Source organism: Boleophthalmus pectinirostris, unplaced genomic scaffold (genome assembly GCF_026225935.1).
Source record: "Boleophthalmus pectinirostris isolate CB_2022bp ecotype Guang Dong unplaced genomic scaffold, ASM2622593v1 HiC_scaffold_19, whole genome shotgun sequence".
Classification (NCBI taxonomy): Eukaryota; Metazoa; Chordata; class Actinopteri; order Gobiiformes; family Gobiidae; genus Boleophthalmus; species Boleophthalmus pectinirostris.
Window position 1 is genome coordinate 39,894,531 of NW_026571140.1, and position 18,927 is coordinate 39,913,457.

The 18,927-nt window shown below is 40.2% G+C and overlaps 1 protein-coding gene across 1 annotated transcript in view; it reads left to right on the top strand.

Annotated features, from left to right (window-relative positions):
* herc1 (HECT and RLD domain containing E3 ubiquitin protein ligase family member 1) overlaps window positions 1–18,927 on the top strand; it is a 123,716-nt gene that overhangs the window by 102,833 nt on the left and 1,956 nt on the right. The window contains 18 exon segments of the mRNA XM_055154972.1: window positions 84–257; window positions 2,528–2,827; window positions 2,908–2,973; window positions 4,404–4,529; window positions 4,629–4,767; window positions 5,907–6,088; window positions 6,194–6,349; window positions 8,276–8,398; window positions 8,512–8,614; window positions 9,652–9,821; window positions 10,172–10,310; window positions 11,838–11,967; window positions 12,324–12,566; window positions 14,010–14,175; window positions 15,065–15,141; window positions 15,670–15,922; window positions 16,005–16,157; window positions 16,598–16,903. Coding sequence (XP_055010947.1) covers window positions 84–257; window positions 2,528–2,827; window positions 2,908–2,973; window positions 4,404–4,529; window positions 4,629–4,767; window positions 5,907–6,088; window positions 6,194–6,349; window positions 8,276–8,398; window positions 8,512–8,614; window positions 9,652–9,821; window positions 10,172–10,310; window positions 11,838–11,967; window positions 12,324–12,566; window positions 14,010–14,175; window positions 15,065–15,141; window positions 15,670–15,922; window positions 16,005–16,157; window positions 16,598–16,903 — 3,006 coding nt within the window.

An 18,927-nucleotide genomic window follows, 5' to 3' on the forward strand; every position in this document is an offset into this window, starting at 1 on the left:
AGGGCAAAAAAATGTAACCAAATCACCAAATCGTACTTGTTCTTGTTACCACCTTCATCTAAATACGTTTTTGTTATTTTCAGGATGTGTTGGTGGTGAACTGCTCCAAAGATTTCATGTCTTCGAACCACGTCCTGGCCACGTGCCGCTCGGCGCTGAAGAGGCAGGGGGTGGTGGGGCTCAACATGGCTCCGTGTATGAGAGCTTTTCTGGAGCGGCTCCCCGTCATGCTCCAGGAACAGTACGCCTACGAGAAGGTCAGTCTCACATCCTCTGAGTCTGTTTAACTTTTTATGTTGTGCTTCTTAAACTGTGGTCCACGTTGAGCCTTCTGCAGTTCGCTATTTTTAAATTTAGCACATTATTTATAACACAATTCTGCTTCGTTCTGGTTTGAGCCTCAATCTTTACTAAAAACTAAGCAGCAGCGCGCTTCCTGATTCTCAGAAGATAAAGTGCTTTGTCATTAGATGCAGACAGCTGACATACTTTGATGAGCTGCTCTTATAATACATCTGAACTGGGGCAAGACACACTTTGGTTAAATATAGAGAGAAAATTCGGATACAGCACTGTGAGATATTACTGTTTTGCCGTCATTATTCCGCAAATAAACTTGGTAAGCACAACGCAGACAAGTTAATGGTCAGATCTATGGAGAAGCAAGCCTGCACATGGTAGCAAATCATGTTTAAAGGCATTTTTGAGTTGTAAAAAAATTCTGTAATTGAACAAATGCAAAGATATGTTTACTGTTTAGTCGATCCTCCAGCTCAGAAGTTACATAGTGCACTTTTAATTCTAATTCTGCTAATTCTGTTTTTCTTTCTTTTCTTTTTTTTTCCAACTTTGTTTATTGAAAATTTTTAACATTAACAGGACAAACACAGTGCAGTTACAGGTATGACAGTAACACAGAATGACACTTCTGAATATCAAACATCCCCCACCCACTGGCCAAACAACCCAAAATAAAAAATAAATAATAAGTAAAATAATTATGAAAATAATAATGATTAAGTAAATAAATTGATTGTAGTAATAGATAAATTAAATACATATACGATGTAAATTAATTGGAAAAAATACATAAATATTAATAATTAATTTTTAAAAAAGGAAATAGGGATGTGAAAGGAGGAAAGGAGCTCATAAAGACGAAAGGTTACAAAAAAGGGGAAGGAGGAGTTATTCCCTTTATTTTAGTCATCCTCCAGATCCTGAGGAAGAGTTAAAGAGTCACTGGCCACGTTTACATGATGTTTTTAATTCTGAATTAAATAGTTGGGAACTAAAATATTCTCCTTCGAGTTAACATGAAAATAATAATTCCGAAATGGGGTTGAAAACATGTTATATCGCCTTTATTTAATTTCGCTCAATGTCTGGGGGTGGGGAAGGTTCTGATCGGACAGAGACACGAACATATTTACGTCGACTGGAAGAAAACACACAGTTCAGCTGCTACCGACTTTTTTATCATCTCGGTTTTTCGCTACGCCACGGACACAAACTTTTTCCGCCGTCATTCCGATGATAATTGCGCAGCAGCTGGAGAATTCTCTCATCAGGCTTTACGTCTGTCAGCTAAGGAGGAGAAGGGAGGAAGAAGACAAACTGAGTCAACAGCTGCTTTATCTCAGCCCACTCCCACATCCCGCTCACAAATCCAAAGAGACGTGGAGGAAAGTTCGAACCCAGAACTGGTGGAGCCAGATCACTCAGAATCGCATCAGAATTATTTTTAAGGAGAATAAACATTTACATCAGGGGTGTCCAAACTTTTTTCATCAAGGGCCACATATCTAAACACAGATGAAGCAGAGGGCCGATCGACGGGCGTAGACTGGTGCTCAGTACAGTGAATAATTGAAATATGTGAATGTTTAAAATGTTAGAATGAGCCATCAAACTTTATTCATGCTAAGATCCTTAAAACCAGACACTAAATATTAAATATGAGCTTTATCAAAGTAGATTTTCAAAATGCTTGCAGTAAAAAAAATAATTTTTACTGCAAGCATTTATTTTCAGGATTTTCACATCCTGAAAATAATAAAATGTATTTAGATGAAGGTGGTTACAAGAACAAGTATGATTTGGTGATTTGGTTACATATTTTTGCCCTTAGGAAGACATATAGTGCTTGTGTCTGCTATATGCTGTATTTTTTAAACTATAAGTCGCACTTTTTTCATGGTTTGGGTGTTTCCTGATGCAAGGTTATTTGGGCCAATTCACCTGGACGCCTGAGGGCCAAGAAAGATTTGTCTGAGGGCCGCATTTGACCCACGGGCCATAGTTTGGACATGTCTGATTTACATGATCGAGGAATGAATTAATTCGGCTTTAAATTGGAATCAACCACCCACTTACTTCGGAATTAAGTTTAATTCAGAATAATCATTTTCATTAGGAATTAAGTGAAATGTATTTTTATGCTGAATTAAATGTGTCAAATGTGACGTGCTAATTCTGTTTTTCTATACATCCTGTACGTGTTTTAACTGTTAAATCTCTTTCTCAGCCTCACGTGGTTTGTGGGGAGCAGTTGGTCCACAGTCCGTACATGCAGTGTTTGGCTTCTCTGGCCGTGGGGCTTCACCTGGACACGCTCCTCTGTCGCCCCCCGGTGCCCCCTCACCTCAGACACTGCCCCCTGGAGTCCGGGCTGGCCGTGTGGACCGCCAGCGAGTGGGCGTGGCTCGACTGCTTCTCCACCACGGTGAAGGCAGCGGAGGCTCTGGCCCGAGGACTCACTTTCCCAGAATCCTTCACTGTCCCCGACCTCGAGCCCGTGGCCAAAGAGGAGATGGCTCTGCTCATGGTGAGTGTGTTAACTGTGATTGTGTGAGTAATATGAGTTGGATATGTTTTTTTATATGTTTTTATTGTTTTTTTCTTCAGGATAACAGTAAATGGGGCTCAGGGATGGACGAGCAGATCATGTCTTGGGCGACTTCCAGACCAGAGGTGAGTTTGAAGATCAATCTTTCTCAAATTGTGGGACGTGAGCTTCTTCAGGTGGACAGTTTTTCATTTTATGTACTTGCCCAATTTAGACTTGGAGCTTAGAACAGGGGTCTCCAACTACCTGCAGCTCGCCATCCCTTTCCAAATTCCAAATTCCAAATTGTATCATTGTGCTGATGAATAACTTTGTGCACTTAAAGCGGATGTCACAGAGAAAAACAATTAGTAGTAATATAATGTGACAATTTTTTTTATTTCCCAGACTCCCCTTCCCATGATCCTCCTCCACTGTAATATCCAATCTCCACTGTAAAAAAAAAAAAAAATAATAATAGTAATAATAATAATAATAATGATACTAATATTAGTAATATTATAAAAATATATAACAATAATAAAAATTAAATATATTTTAAAAAAGAATAAATAAATATAAGGAAAATAGAGATTTTTTTTTTTTTTTTTACTTTTTTTTTTAATAACAAAAATTTTGTTAATTGCATGCCTGTTACTATTGTAAATGTATCATTCTGAAGTCTAACTTTTTGCACTAATAAATGGACAGTGGTTTATGTTTCATTGGCATCTAACTGTACATCTAACAAAAGCTCGCCCTCTTTCTTATAATCGTCTCTTATTTTTTTGTGGCCACTAAAATGTGTAGCTCTCTGGCATTTTTGTTTTGTAAAGGAGCTCACCAAAGGAAAAAGACTGGATACCCCTGGCTTAGAACTACAGTGGAAATGATGCAGTCCACTTTTAGACCTGGTTTAACCCTGATCAGACCTGGAATAGTCCTGTTATAGACCTGGTTTAGATCTGGTAGTACTCGGAAAGCCAATTTTTTTTCTTTGATGGTGCTTGGTTTGAAAAGTTTGAGTTTAGAGTTTGTTTATTTGCTCTTAAACAGAAATAAACAATGTAAAGCAAAGTAAACCATATCAGGGACAAAATAACTATTAAAACATAATTTCTGTTTCCATTTATTCCTTAAAATAACAGATTAGCATTTTTGAAAAAGTTATTTTGGTAAGAAAAAAAAGTTATCAAATTTTTTTCCCCATAGAATTAATTGACCACAGTTTTCATTTTAATTTTATTTTTTTGGAGCTTGTAAACATGTTGATTAAGATCCAAACTGAACACTTGACACTTTGAAATGAATTAATCTATTTTAAAATGTGGTTAATTGCACAGCTGTAGTTGCAATAACACTCCTATAATGGAAAATAGATCTACACATTTAGGAAATACTTAAAAGCCATTCTTTGTTGAATCGAACCAGATTTAATGAAAACATTATTTATGAGTTATTAGATTTTTCTGAAAAGATGGACAGAAACAACCAAGATTTTCAAATGCGAGGATTGATGATTGACTTCATTATACATATTTAGTAGCTTTAACGTTTTATTATTTGTTGGTTTTAGGACTGGCACCTTGGGGGGAAGTGTGACGCGTATCTGTGGGGAGCAGGACGACACGGGCAGTTGGCCGAAGCCGGAAGAAACATCCTGGTGCCGACTATAGCGCCCTCTTTCTCACAGGCTCAGCAGGTAAAAACTACTGTATTTCATTTCAGAATTCATAGAACCGTAGTTACATTCTTAACGCTCATTTTGGTGTTTATTGTAATACCCTCTTTTGTCCTGCAGGTGGTGTGTGGTCAGAACTGCACCTTTGTCATTCAGCCCAATGGGACGGTGTTGGCCTGTGGAGAGGGAAGCTACGGCCGACTGGGACAAGGAAACTCTGACGACCTCCACGTGCTCACTGTCATCTCTGCCCTACAAGGTGGGGCTGTTGATTTTGAAGGACTTTTTGAAAGTCTTTTTTTATGTAACAGAAATAATAGATGTAAAAAAATATATATGGTGTGTTCTGTTCCAAGTTTGAACACGTCAAAACCATTTCAATATTGATTTTAATTCTTAAAGAGCCATTAAACTAGCTTGCTACTAGGTCAGGAATCGGAATACACTAGACTAGACGGTTTGCAAGAACCCCGGAAGTTGTAGACCACACACCGGCCAATCAGCGAAGCCATGACTGAGTCCCTTTTGTGGAACAGCACAACAGTAAACAAAGCATCGAGATGGATGTAGACGAAGACACATTCTGTGTTGGCAACGATTACCGAAATTGAGTATTTAAAGCCAGAACAAAGAGAATGTTTGGTGAATTTTATCAAGGGGAAAGACGTTATTGTCCTTCTTCCTACGGGATATGTCTCATTACTTGATGGTGATTGACAGCCGTCCGACAGCCACCACAATCCAACACGGACTGGTGCGCTCCAGACTTTGAAACAGAGCGGACATTTTTGCTCGGATCACAACGTTTTCCTTCATGTTGCGTCCGTAGACGCCGGTGTCTGCGCTCGTCACGTAATAAACCTGCATCTGACTCACTGGCGGCCGTTAGTCTAACCCGAAAATTTCAGGACTGAACGAGCACTGAACCAGGATTAAAACAGGACTAAAACAGGACTAAACTCACTCTAAACTAGCTCTAAACTAGGACTAAACCAGGACTAAACCAAGACTAAACTAAGCTCTAAACCAGGTCTAAACCAGGACTAATCTTGGACTTGAGAACGAGAGGGAGAATCCCGAACCCACGGAGCAGGGAATCCACAGAGGGCAATTGGGCGACGGGCGACTGCACTTAGCCTCATGAGGTGTGGAGCTCTGTGCCACTGTCAGTTCTGGATTAGACCTGGTTTAGACCTGGTTTAGTCCTGGTTTAGTCATAGTTTAGTCCTGGTTCAGTCCTGGTTCAGTCCTGGTTCAGTCCTGGTCTCAACCCACGTGAATCAGGCTCACTATACTCTTGCTTAACTGTAAATTAGTCAAAGTAAAAAAACAGTGCCCCTTCTTTACCAGTGGATCAGCAGACGACACATTGACTGTATCTGTGTGTATTTTGTTTAGGTTTCGTGGTGACGCAGCTGGTGACGTCTTGCGGCAGTGACGGACACTCCATGGCCCTCACAGAGAGCGGGGAGGTGTTCAGCTGGGGAGACGGAGACTACGGAAAACTGGGACACGGAAACTCGGACCGACAGAGGAGACCGCGGCAGATCGAAGCTCTGCAGGGCGAGGAGGTGGTGCAGGTGTGTGAGATACAAAAGAATCAATAAGAAAGCGACGAATATTCACTAACTTGTATTTACCTGCACTGCATCTCTGAGTATCTCGTTTTTACCTTCCTTTCTCAGATGTCGTGTGGGTTTAAACATTCAGCTGTGGTCACCGCCGATGGAAAACTTTTCACTTTTGGAAATGGAGATTACGGACGACTCGGGCTCGGAAACACGTCGAATAAGAAACTTCCAGAAAAGGTCACAGCACTGGAGGGGTACCAGGTCGGACAGGTGAGGACAGAGATAATTTATACATTTAATATTTCTTTAGAATGTTATGTATTTTTTAGAATGCATCAGGAACAGGACTCTACTTATATGGATTTTTTAAAAGCCGATATATTTAGTGACTTAAAAATTCACGGTAAATCTTCAGATGATTATAAAACTTAGGATTGGCTCTACTGGATTTTAAATTGGGTTTGTTTAGGCAACATTTATTGTTATTCTGCCTCTTTACAGTCATATTTAAAGACAGTAGGTCGGCCTAATGGCATTTTTGCATCACATCCTAGCCAGTAAAGAAAGTAAAAACTACCGCTATCAGCCTTTAGCGGTAAATGTTGATCATTCACACCTCTTCACAGCTCATTTACATATCAGTGTGTGTCCAGTAACGTGTGCAAAGCCACTATAGTCACTTAGAAAACAAGATGTTTATGTGGGAGCTACAGCAACTAATCACTAACGAATGAGAAAGAACCAAAAGTAGCTTCAAAATACATTTATATTTTAGACTCATTTACACAGATAGTCACTAGAAAAAAGTGATTTTGGTGTTTAGTGTCCCTTTAAACAACCAACATGAGCTGTCCTGATAAACTCCTGATTCAAAAAACTGTATAATTTTCATCCCTTGTATTGTGTAGAAGAACTACAGGAATAAATTTGAATAAAATATTTATAAAAGTAGCTTCAAAACTGACACATTTGCAACACTCACCACTCGCACAGGCTCCTCTCAGATCACAAGTCTTCACTAATAAGTTCGATAAAAACAAGCAGCAGTTTTGTTGCTGGACTAAACTGCGCTGAAGTTCACTTGTATTTACAGTCAGTATCGTGGATTAGACGACAAGAACGTTTAAATCGGCACCTCACTGTTGCGCACATGTGAGTGATGTGACTCTGGAGGTGCGTTCAGGGGCAGTATGGCATCACAAACACAGACAAATTACTCCGCAGATAAACATTGATGCGGCGCCACATATTAGGACATTTATTATATTATTGTCTGTAAATTGGATTAAAGGGACACAATATAGAGAGTCTAAGCTTTATAACGAGGTATAACATGCCCATGTGGACTATTGGCCCAGATCAGCAAGATTTAGACCAATATGTCTCCAATAATCAAATATCAGTCAACTGATATATCTGTTTAGCCAGGCTGGCGCCACCTAGGGTCTCTGCTCAATTTAATTTCTTTCCAGCGATTAGGTCAGGAATCAGAATACACTAGACGGTTTGTAAAAACCCTGGAAGTGCGAGTTCGGGCACCAGCCAATCAGCGAAGAGTCAGACATTCTGTGTTGGTAACGATTCCCGAGATCGAGGATTTAAAGTCGGAACAAAGAGAATGTTTGGTGAATTTTATCAAGGGGAAAGACGTTATTGCTTTTGTTAAAGCTTAATATACCAGTTAACCCCGTTAGAGCTGCATTACATACGTCATGACCAAACTGCAACAATTGGTTTAATTAAAAAAAAGTACCCACCTACTGTCGAGCGAATGAATCCTAATGCTGCGAGGTCAGACGGTTTCTAAAAAGTGAAACCAACTGATGAATCAGGCTAATATCGATCAGGCCCTAATCAGGAATGTGCTACATAAACGTAAATGGACCAGAAAATTACCACAAATTACCAAAAAACACTTATTTGGGATCTTACACTAGACTTTTCTGTTTTGTTTTAATGTCATTTTAATTTTAATTATAGACAATAAGCTTAATTTTCAACAACAAATGTGATATTATCCATTTTCGATATACACTTTCTCCCACCTTCATGTAACAATCACCTCGTCCACTTAAAAGTATTAAAGTAGTAGTGAAGTGAAGATACTTGCCTCACATTACAACCATATATTAAAACTTTCTGTAAGTCTAATTGCACAGTTATTGCCAGTGTAAATACCTTATGCGCCCTCTACAGGTGGCGTGCGGTCTGAACCACACTTTGGTCGTGTCCGCTGATGGGATGATGGTTTGGGCGTTTGGAGACGGAGACTACGGGAAACTGGGACTCGGAAACTCCACGGCCAAGTCCTCTCCTCAGGTACAGACGGAGAGAAAGAGAAATTATGAAATATTGGAAAGAATTTGATGTTATTTAAAACACTATACTCACAGTAGCAAATCGTAACTTCTGCTTTTTTTTTGTTTTTGTAGAAAGTGGACGTGTTGTGTGGAATCGGGATAAAGAAAGTGGCGTGTGGGACTCAGTTTTCTGTGGCTTTAACCAAAGATGGAAAAGTTTACACATTTGGCCAAGGTACGGATTTGTTTCTAATCTGCATTTATATTATACAACTTTTTTTTAATTTACTTTATTCTTTATAGTAAGTAACAAACAATAAAATTTAGGGTTATTGGTGGTAGCTCTCAAAATGTTCTTTTATAAATGCGTACTGGTAAGCAGCATTTTTATAATCCCATTAGTTAAGTAATAAAAATGTGGTGGACTAAGACACCACCGACCGATCAAATGACCAAAGGCTTTAAGACAGGGGTGTCAAACTCATTTTGGTCCGGGGGTCGTATCCAACCTACTTTGATCCCAAAGGGGCCGAATCAGAAAACTCATGACATATAAACCCCAAAAATAACCAATAAGTTCAAATATTTGTGCAGAGAAACACAAATCTATTACAGAAATCTTTTTTAATTGATGAACTCTTTCTTTTACAAAATATTATAATATCATGAACAACCTGAAACTTTAAGAAAAATACAATTTCAACACAACATTTTAAAAATAACTTGTATGGAAATAGGAATAAGTCCATTTTTCTTGTAAAATCCTGCACTTGGTGTCCACTTTTCTCATTTTTTACATTTTGTTGATGAGTGTGTCACGGTCAACAGTCAAAACGATCGTCCTTTAAGAGCGTTTGGAAAGAGACAAGTCTTCATTTGTGCAGCTCTGGTGGGAGGGGCCACGTACAGAGACGCTGGAGACGCTGCTGTGATAAACACCACAGAAAATTAACAAGATTTTAATAGAAAATATAATTAAAATATTTTAGTAGAAAATCAGCCGAGGGCCAGATTAAAGGTCTTGGAGGGCCGGATCTAGCCCCCGGGCCGTATGTTTGACACCTGTGCTTTAAGATCATACACAAATTAGCAAAAAGGACAAAACTAAATACAAAACAAAACAAATTTTCCACAATCTGAGAACCATTATTTGTCCCACAAGGAGAAAATTGCCAAAAAAATTACCAAAAAGTATAAGTAAAGATAAAAACATATAATAAATTAAACTGTACTGACTTGTCTTTAATGGTTCGTATTTCCGGTCCCCCTCAGACCGACTGATCGGACTCCCCGAGGGCAGAGCCAGGAACCATAACCGGCCTCAGCAGGTGCCCGCTCTGTCCGGGGTCCAGGTGACGGACATCGCTGTGGGGGCGGAGCACTCTCTGGTGCTCTCCTCCACCGGGGAAGTCTACACCTGGGGCAGCAACTCAGAGGGGCAGGTGAGACTGGGGGGTACGGGGGCGCTTTTTTATCATGTTTGTTTTCATTAATGTTATGTTTAATCAGATGTAAGACAGATTTCAGAATTCTCTTGTCAGATTTTATGGCAGCATTGGCCTGATGTTTCTTCATGCATAATTTTAAGTAAGACCATTGGAAATATGAAGGACCACAGTGTTTCAGACTTTTAGTTGAGAGTCAAAACATCTTGAGCTTAAATCCCTGTCCTCATTAGTTACAATGAACACTTCTGGATGAATTAGGAATTCACTGAGTCCAAAGAAGTTTTAAAAGCCTCAATATTGCAGTAAAGACCTTTAAATGCTTTAAACTCTGTCTCTCTCCACAGTTGGGTCTGGGCCACACGAATCACGTCCGGGAGCCCACTTTAGTTGCTGCTCTTCAGGGTAAAAACATCCATCAGATTTCAGCCGGACGATGCCACAGTGCAGCCTGGAGCGCCCCGTCAGTGCCCCCCAGAGCCCCAGGTGAGAAACACAGGTGTACAAACAGATACAGTGGGTCTGTGGATCTGTGGGGAAAGAAGCAATTAATTGTCAATGAAAAAAATCTGCCTCTTTTATAAATTTTGACACATTCTGCTCCAGCTAGGACTTGTGTGTGCATTATACACAGTCTGGAGACACCAGGAAATGTAGCTTCAAACCATGACATCAGAATCACATTAAACACACAGAAAGACAGAAATGTTGCTCGAGCACAGATGCTTGTCTCCCAGAGACGCTGTCGCTGCAGATTTTTTACGATTTTTTTTGTCTGTGAAGCACTTTGTTAGGGTTAGGTTGCTTTATTCGTACCCGTAGGTAAATTTGCTTTGCAGATTTGAGAGACAGGTTCCACATTTCACACTTCATTCATCCACAATCACAATTACAAAATAAAGTGTTACAGTGCTCCAGTGCAGAACAGTTTGTTCCATAAACAACCAATTAAAATCATCCATCACGCTTGGCTAAAAACACAATAAATAAATCTTAAATATGTTAAAAACACACAATCTTAGATAAATAGATTACAATTTATTCATAAGTACGATAGCAGCCGGAATGAAGCTCCTTTTAAAACGATTCGCTTCACATCATTTTACAAAGTCCTCAACAACTGGCCCATGTTGGTTTTCATTTTTGTGAAGCAAGCTCACAATGACAGAATCATCTGCAGATTTTATTATTGTTCTAGTCTCATAGGTACACTAAATAAACTAAGGAAATAAACTTTACTTACTACTTGCTGACTATTTAAACTTCCAAATATATGATGCTGGCAGGAAATTATGCAGGAGAATACTATATGTCACAGGTGTCAAACATAAGGCCCGGGGGCCAGATCCGGCCCCCCAAGAGATTTAATGTGGCCCTTGGGTGATTTTCTACTAAAATATTTTAATTATATTTTCTATTAAAATATTGGTAATTTTCTGTGGTGCTCAGCATAGCAGCGTCTCCAGTGTCTCTGTACGTGGCCCCTCCCACCAGAGCAGCACAAATGAAGACTTGTCTCTTTCCAAACGCTCTTAAAGGACGATCGTTTTGACTGTTGACCGTGACACCCTCATCAACAAAATGTCAAAAATGAGAAAAGTGGAGCCGAGTGCAGGATTTTCCAAGAAAAATTGACTTATTCCTATTTGAATACAAGTTAATGTTAAAACATTGTGTTGAAATTGTATTTTTCTTAAAGTTTCAGATTGTTCATAATATTATAATATTATAATAAGAAAGAGTTCATCAATTAAAAAAGATTTCTAGATTTGTGTTTCTCTGCACAAATATTTGAACTTATTGTTATTTTTGGGGTTTATATGTCATGAGTTTTCTGATCCGGCCCCTTTGGGATCAAAGTAGGTTGGATACGACCCCCGGACCAAAATGAGTTTGACACCTCTGCTATATGTAATTAGCTCTAGTATGACAGAGTTTAGTTTGAGTATTATGTTCTGATGGTAACCCTCGTCTCCTCGTCTCCTCGTCTCCTCTCTCTCTCCTCCTCTCCAGGCTCGTCTGTTCCTCTGCAGCTGGGTCTGCCTGTGTCTGTGCCTCCTCAGTTCAGTGCTCTGAGGGAGGTGAGTATGGAGTCTGTTCGCGCTCGACTCCGGCTGCTCTACCACTTCTCTGACTACTCACTGTACTACTGTACTACTGCTACTACTGACTGACTGCTCTACTACTACTACTACTGCTACTACTACTACTACTACTACTACTACTACTACTACTGCTGCTACTACTACTACTACTACTACTACTGCTACTGCTACTACTACTACTACTACTACTACTACTACTACTGTACTACTACTACTACTACTACTACTACTACTACTACTACTACTACTACTACTACTACTACTATTCCTGCTGCTGCTGCTATAGATGCATTTTTATACTCACAGCTAATGGAAAGTTGTTAAGTTACAATAAATGTCAAAGACACATCAACAAAATTTATAGTTTTAGTTTTATTTTAGTTAATATATAAAGTTTTAATATATTCAATTAATCAATTATCAACATTAAACCCAATACTCTCCCTGTTTCCCCCTGTCCTTCTCAGAGCTGTACGTCTCATTATAACGCCGGCACGTGGGGCATCGTTCAGGGGCAGCTCAGACCCCTCCTCGCCCCCCGCGTCTACACTCTGCCCATGGTCCGCTCCATCGGAAAAACCATGGTCCAAGGAAAGAACTACGGGCCCCAGATCACCGTCAAACGCATCTCTACACGGTCAGTACAGCACACTGCAGGAATAATCTCTGTTTAGTGCAGTTTAGTTTTAGTGTTGTGTATCAATCACTCTTTCTGGTTTAAGAACATTTACAACAATCACAAATAAAAAAAACTCTATATAAGATTTAGATTTTAAATTCCATAAACATCTAACTGTGTTTTCCCTCCTTCCTGTGATTTTTTTTTTTTAAGCAGTAAGAACACTATTTAAATTATTTTGTGATTTTTGTTTAAAAAATAGGATTCTTCTCACAGTGCACAATTTAAACAACATTTGAGAGTATAGGCGAGTTTCATTGTTGACAAAAGCGCGCGTTGCATGCTGGGAATTATTTTGGTCGGCGGCAATAAACACTAATTCAACATGACGGACGGAGCGAGAAAGCACGTAAAGGGTATTGATCCCGGTTATTTATCCACTCTAACGGCAGAGGAACCAAGACCATTTGACCAGAAATTGGTCATAAGCATCGATGGACGACAAATCACCCTTTTCAACCCCGACAAAAGGTGGACCAAACCAAATTTCTGGTCAGAATCACCAACTACCTGGACAAATATTCACTTTGGCGATATCCACAATGACTTGGTGGAAACTCCTGGGCCATTCACAGCAGAAAAGATGAAAACCTCCAAGAGTCTCGATGTGTTGTTGAACTTGTTGGAGTCCACGGTTTGTTAGGATCTTCTACGTTTGCTCTGCGAATGTTTGAAAGTCGTTTAATTCACCGTTAGTGGTTCTTTTCACTCAGAATACGAAAAAGACATTTTCCTTCTTCCGTGCTTCTATTTGTGCATCCGATAATGCAGCAGGAATTTACCATTATCGGGGATAAATACGCGAGGTTACGCACTGTGTTTGACGCTATCGTGTTTCTTGCCTCCGACCAAAATATTTCCCAGCATGCAACTCGGGCTTTTAATAACAATGACGTCAGCTGAAACTTGCCTATAGTGAAATATGAACAGATAAACTAATACAAGAATTCTACGAAAATGTTTGTAGAGGTCAAAAGTATCGGTATATGCTTTTTTAATAAAAAAAAAATAAAAACAGGACATTTTATTAGCACAATAATCGCAGTCTTTGAGATCTGATAATTATTCTAACTCAAATTGCGATTTCAAAATGATTATCATTAACTGAACAGCCCTTTTAAATAAACAAATGTGGGGTTCAATTTAACAAGGTATTAAATTTTTTTATAATTAACTGTAACCTCAGATTATACATATTATTTTAATTCAGTTTAATATAATATCCCACCTTCTTCCTGTTTCTCTGTAGTGATCATAAGTTTAATATCACCTTATTTTTGACTTTTGGCTTACAATTGGCTTAGACATGCTTAAAAACAAACCATAGCTCTCATAAATAATATTCTAATTGTTCTAATCCAGTTTTAACAGTATATATGGTCTTGGTGTTTGTCTCTGTAGCGGTCGTAAGTGTAAGCCCATCCTGGTGCAGATCGCTCGGCAGGTGGTGAAGCTGAACGCGTCCGACCTCAGGCTCCCGTCTCGGGCCTGGAAGGTGAAGCTGGTCGGGGAGGGAGCGGACGACGCCGGAGGAGTGTTCGACGACACCATCACGGAGATGTGCCAGGTACAGGCTGACAGTGTGCCCTTGAGCAAGACGCATGTTTGTCCTGTGTATGAATGCAGTGTGTGAGGTTATGCAGTTAAAATAATAAAAAATAATAAAAAAACACTAAAAAGGAACGAAAGATGGATAGATGCTGTGTGTGAGAGGATGTAAATGATGAAGTGTAGTGGGACTGTTTTTGTGTGTGTTCGTGGGTTTCAGCATTGTGGAATATTAGGACGGTTGCCAAAGCAATAGTTTATCTTTTGGAAAAGTAAAATTTTTCAACTTGTTCCACTGTTGTGACACTTTGACCAATCAGCTTCAGATATTTTGTCAAGACGTTCTGCCTGGTGTCAGCCGTGTTACAAAGTGGAAGCTGAGGGTCTGTTTACACGAAAACGCTCGCGGGTAAAAACGACCTTTTGTTTAGACGATGGCGGTGTTTTGAGAGTTTAAAAACGCAAAAATCTGAAACCACCCTCCACAGTAGAAAAGTTGAATACGCTCCATCGTAGCGTTTCCGTCTGCCCAAGACGCAAAACTCTGGTCAGATCTGTTCGCATCGCGTATGCATTTACGTCACATCCATCACCACCTTGCAAATCGAATTCCACACACTTTTGCGTCGCCGTATGCACACGCAGATTTCCTCCATAAACACTCGTCTAAACGAGGAATAAAAAGTGAAGACGCGACGCCACTTTTGCGGCTTCTGTTCGGACCGTCATCATATAAACGTAAACTAAAACTCAATGTAATATAAAGTGGCTTAAATATTATGATGAAGGTTTGACTGAAGTACTGGTAGTCACAGTCTGATGGTGTGTGGTATTTATTGTATTGATCATGTGTTGTATTGATTGTGTTGATTGTGCGTTGCATTGACTGTATTGATCGTGTGTTGTAGGAGCTGGAGACTGGAGTGGTGGACCTGCTCATCCCTTCACCAAACGCCACAGCAGAGGTCGGCTACAACAGAGACAGGTGAGACAGACTGTGTGTGTGTTTGACTTTATGGTTTATGGTATTGGCTTCATATACAAAGAAATAATCACAACTAAGGACTGCTCTTTTACAATATTTATATTTTAACTGAAAATAATAAAATGCCAAGACCTCTGAGTCTAATTTTTTAATTAAGTCAGAATAAGACATAAAACAGTACTGCTGCTACTGCTACTACTACTGCAACTACTACTACTACTAATATTAATACTACTACTGCTACTCCTATGACCTCTACTGCTGCTACTGCTACTAAAACTACTTATGTTACTAATAGGGTTTAGTCCTCCTTTGGTCCTCCTTTGGTCCTTTAGTCCTTCTTTAGTCCTTGTTTAGTCCTCCTTTAGTCCTCCTTTAGTCCTTGTTTAGTCCTCCTTTAGTCCTCCTTTAGTCCTTCTTTAGTCCTCCTTTAGTCCTTCTTTAGTCCTGGTTTAGCCCTGGTTTAGTCCATCTTTAGGTGGACTATGGACTTAATCTCCTAAACTGACCTTCTCCTCTCTCGTGTAGGTTCCTGTTTAACCCCTCGGCCTGCCTGGACGAGCACATGCTTCAGTTTAAGTTCCTGGGGATCCTGATGGGCGTGGCCATCCGCACGAAGAAACCTCTGGACCTGCACTTGGCTCCTCTGGTGTGGAAGCAGCTGTGCTGTATCCCCCTGAGCCTGGAGGACCTGGAGGAGGTGGACCTGCTCTATGTTCAGACGCTGAAGAGTATTCTGTACATCGAAGACAGTGGCATCACAGAGGACAACTTCAACGATGTGAGGGTTTAAAGAAGCCTCCTGTATTCACTTGCTCACAGAAACACAGCGGTCTAACCTCCTCTCTGTCCCTCTGTCTCAGATGATCACTCTGGACTCGTTCGTGGGGCAGAGCGCTGATGGAAAGATGGTTCCCATAATCCCCGGAGGCAACAGCATCCCTCTGACCTTCTCCAACAGGAAAGAGTACGTGGAGAGAGCCATCGAGTACAGACTGCACGAGATTGACAGACAGGTACAAAAGAACACCCACCTTCGTCTCAAAGCTCTGGTTTAACACAAACACCTCCCACCTGAGCTCCTGCGTCTTCAACCCTTCACACCTCACAGCTTTCTTCATTACATACTCTTTGGATCAGGACTTTGAGTATTTTTGTGGGTCTACTCACTGCAGTTTATTATCAATCAATCACTCTAGTGAGATCTCAGGCAAGAGAGAGAGATTCAGAATCGATCTTCTGCAGTAGATCAGCTCTGAATCCATAAAAGAGTCCAGCTACAGCCGTTGTATGAAGTGGAGGTTTTGGCCCATTGACTGGAGAGCTCCACACAGAATCATTTTAATAACATTGAAGAGTGTATTATTTTAAAATCACTACACAATTATGTTGGTTCTGTTATTATTATTAACTCTGTATTTAATATGTACTATTATAACCCCCGTTCGTCCTGCAGGTGGCAGCAGTGCGAGAGGGCATGTCCTGGATCATCCCCGTGCCCCTCCTCTCCCTCCTCACCTCCAAACAGCTGGAGCAGATGGTGTGTGGCCTCCCCGAGATCAGCTGCGATGTTCTGAAGAAGGTGGTGCGTTACCGGGAGGTGGACGAGCAGCACGCGCTGGTCCAGTGGTTCTGGCAAACGCTCGAGGAGTTTTCAAACGAGGAGAGAGTTTTGTTCATGCGCTTCGTGTCCGGACGCTCCAGGCTCCCGGCGAATACAGCGGACATCTCCCAGAGGTTTCAGATCATGAAGGTGGACAGGGTCAGTGTCAAAACTACACTCACACACACACACACACACACACACAGCTGCTGATCTCTCCACATGTTTATTATTGCATCAGTTCGATACATTTGGGACTTTTGTAATTGTTTTAATTCAGTTTAGACCAGGGGTGTCAAACTCATTTTGTTCCGGGGGCCGTATCCAACCGACTTTGATCCTAAAGGGGCCGGATCAGAAAACTCATGGCATATAAACCCAAAAAAATAACAATAAGTTCAAATATTTGTGCAGAGAAACACAAATCTATTACAGAAATCTTTTTTAATTGATGAACTCTTTCTTTTACAAAATATTATTATTATGAACAACCTGAAACTTTAAGAAAAATACAATTTCAACACAGTGTTTTAACATGAACTTGTATGCAAATAGGAATGTCTCGGCTCCACTTTTCTCATGTTGGACATTTTTCTGATGAGGGTGTCACGGTCAACAGTCAAAACGATCGTTCTTTAAGAGCGTTTGGAAAGAGACAAGTCTTCATTTGTGCTGCTCTGGTGGGAGGGGCCACGTACAGAGACGCTGGAGACGCTGCTGTGATAAACACCACAGAAAATTACCAATATTTTAATAGAAAATATAATTTAAATATTGCAGTAGAAAATCAGCCGAGGGCCAGATTAAAGGACTTGGAGGGCCGGATCTGGCCCCCGGGCCTTATGTTTTACACCTGTGGTTTGGACAGTTTTATTTATGCTGTCCCTTGTGGAGTGATGAAACATTTGCTATAACAATTTCCAATTCAAAAGATTTTTTTAATGGCACCTATATACAGAAAGCTGAAATCCTTGTATAATCCTAGAATAACATTTTGGATTTGGACTTTGATATTTTAAGTAAGAGCAATGCCCTTGATTCAGAGGAAGAGGAGTGATAGCGATTCCTGTTCCAGATTTATATTACGGAATTACAAAACCATGTTGGTGCTGTAGTATGTCTTACCTTTCTGGACAGTTAAGTCATGATTGAGTTGAGGTTTAGGCAAAGCTGGTTTTGTGAGGATATAGTCTTAAAGCTCGGTTCCTGATTTCCAAATAGTGACAGGAGGAAGTAGATATTTAGATCTGTTTTGTTTGTAGATCTCATAAACCCTTTAGCACAGCAGTATGTATAATTTTTGCCGCTTGCACAGCTTTACGGCAGAAAAGTGAAGGAGGGTGGACCACCAAAGTGCAGCTGTGCTCACCCCAAAGCGTCACACACACATACTAATTACCATATTTGTGTGTGTTTACATTCCTCCTGTACATGTGCAGCTACACGGAAGACTCGACTCTTTAATATTCATGAAGGAAGTTGTCCGTGATTGGGCTGGCGGTGTTTCCCACAGAGCTTTATAGTTAGGGCAGCCAACTTGACAAAAATTGCTCCCCGCTTTGACTACGTCCCTCCGAACCACGTAAATTCTCGCAAAACTACGGTCACCCCCACACACCAACGACCTCTGTCTCTAGCAAAAGTGTATTTTCAGCCACTGAGGACGTTGTAAATGCAGCAGCTCTGAACTTACTGCAGACAATGTGGACAATTGTTTATTCTGGCCAAAAATATGAAGATTGAGTAAAAGTTCATGCTGGAACTGTTAGTGCTTTTTGAAACATATTTTTATAATATTTCACACATTTGTTGCTTATTTGAGAATATTTTATTTAACTTATTAGTATTACCAAGCAGAGAACGTAGAGAAACAACGAGAACGCGGAGGGGTCGGACACGGACTACTGACCCCTCCAAAGAACTACAAAAAAACCAAGAAAGACTACAAATAAAAACACAAATACACAAGAAGCAAATGGTTTCGTATTTTCTTCCCATACTGTACCAAAAATGAACCGAGGTACGCACTGAAACGTGATTTTTGTTTACCGTTACACCCGTACTAATTATAAAACACTGTAACTTAGGGGTGTCAAACTCATTTTGGTCCGGGGGCCGTATCCAACCTACTTTGATCCCAAAGGGGCCGGATCAGAAAACTCATGTCATATAAACCCCAAAAA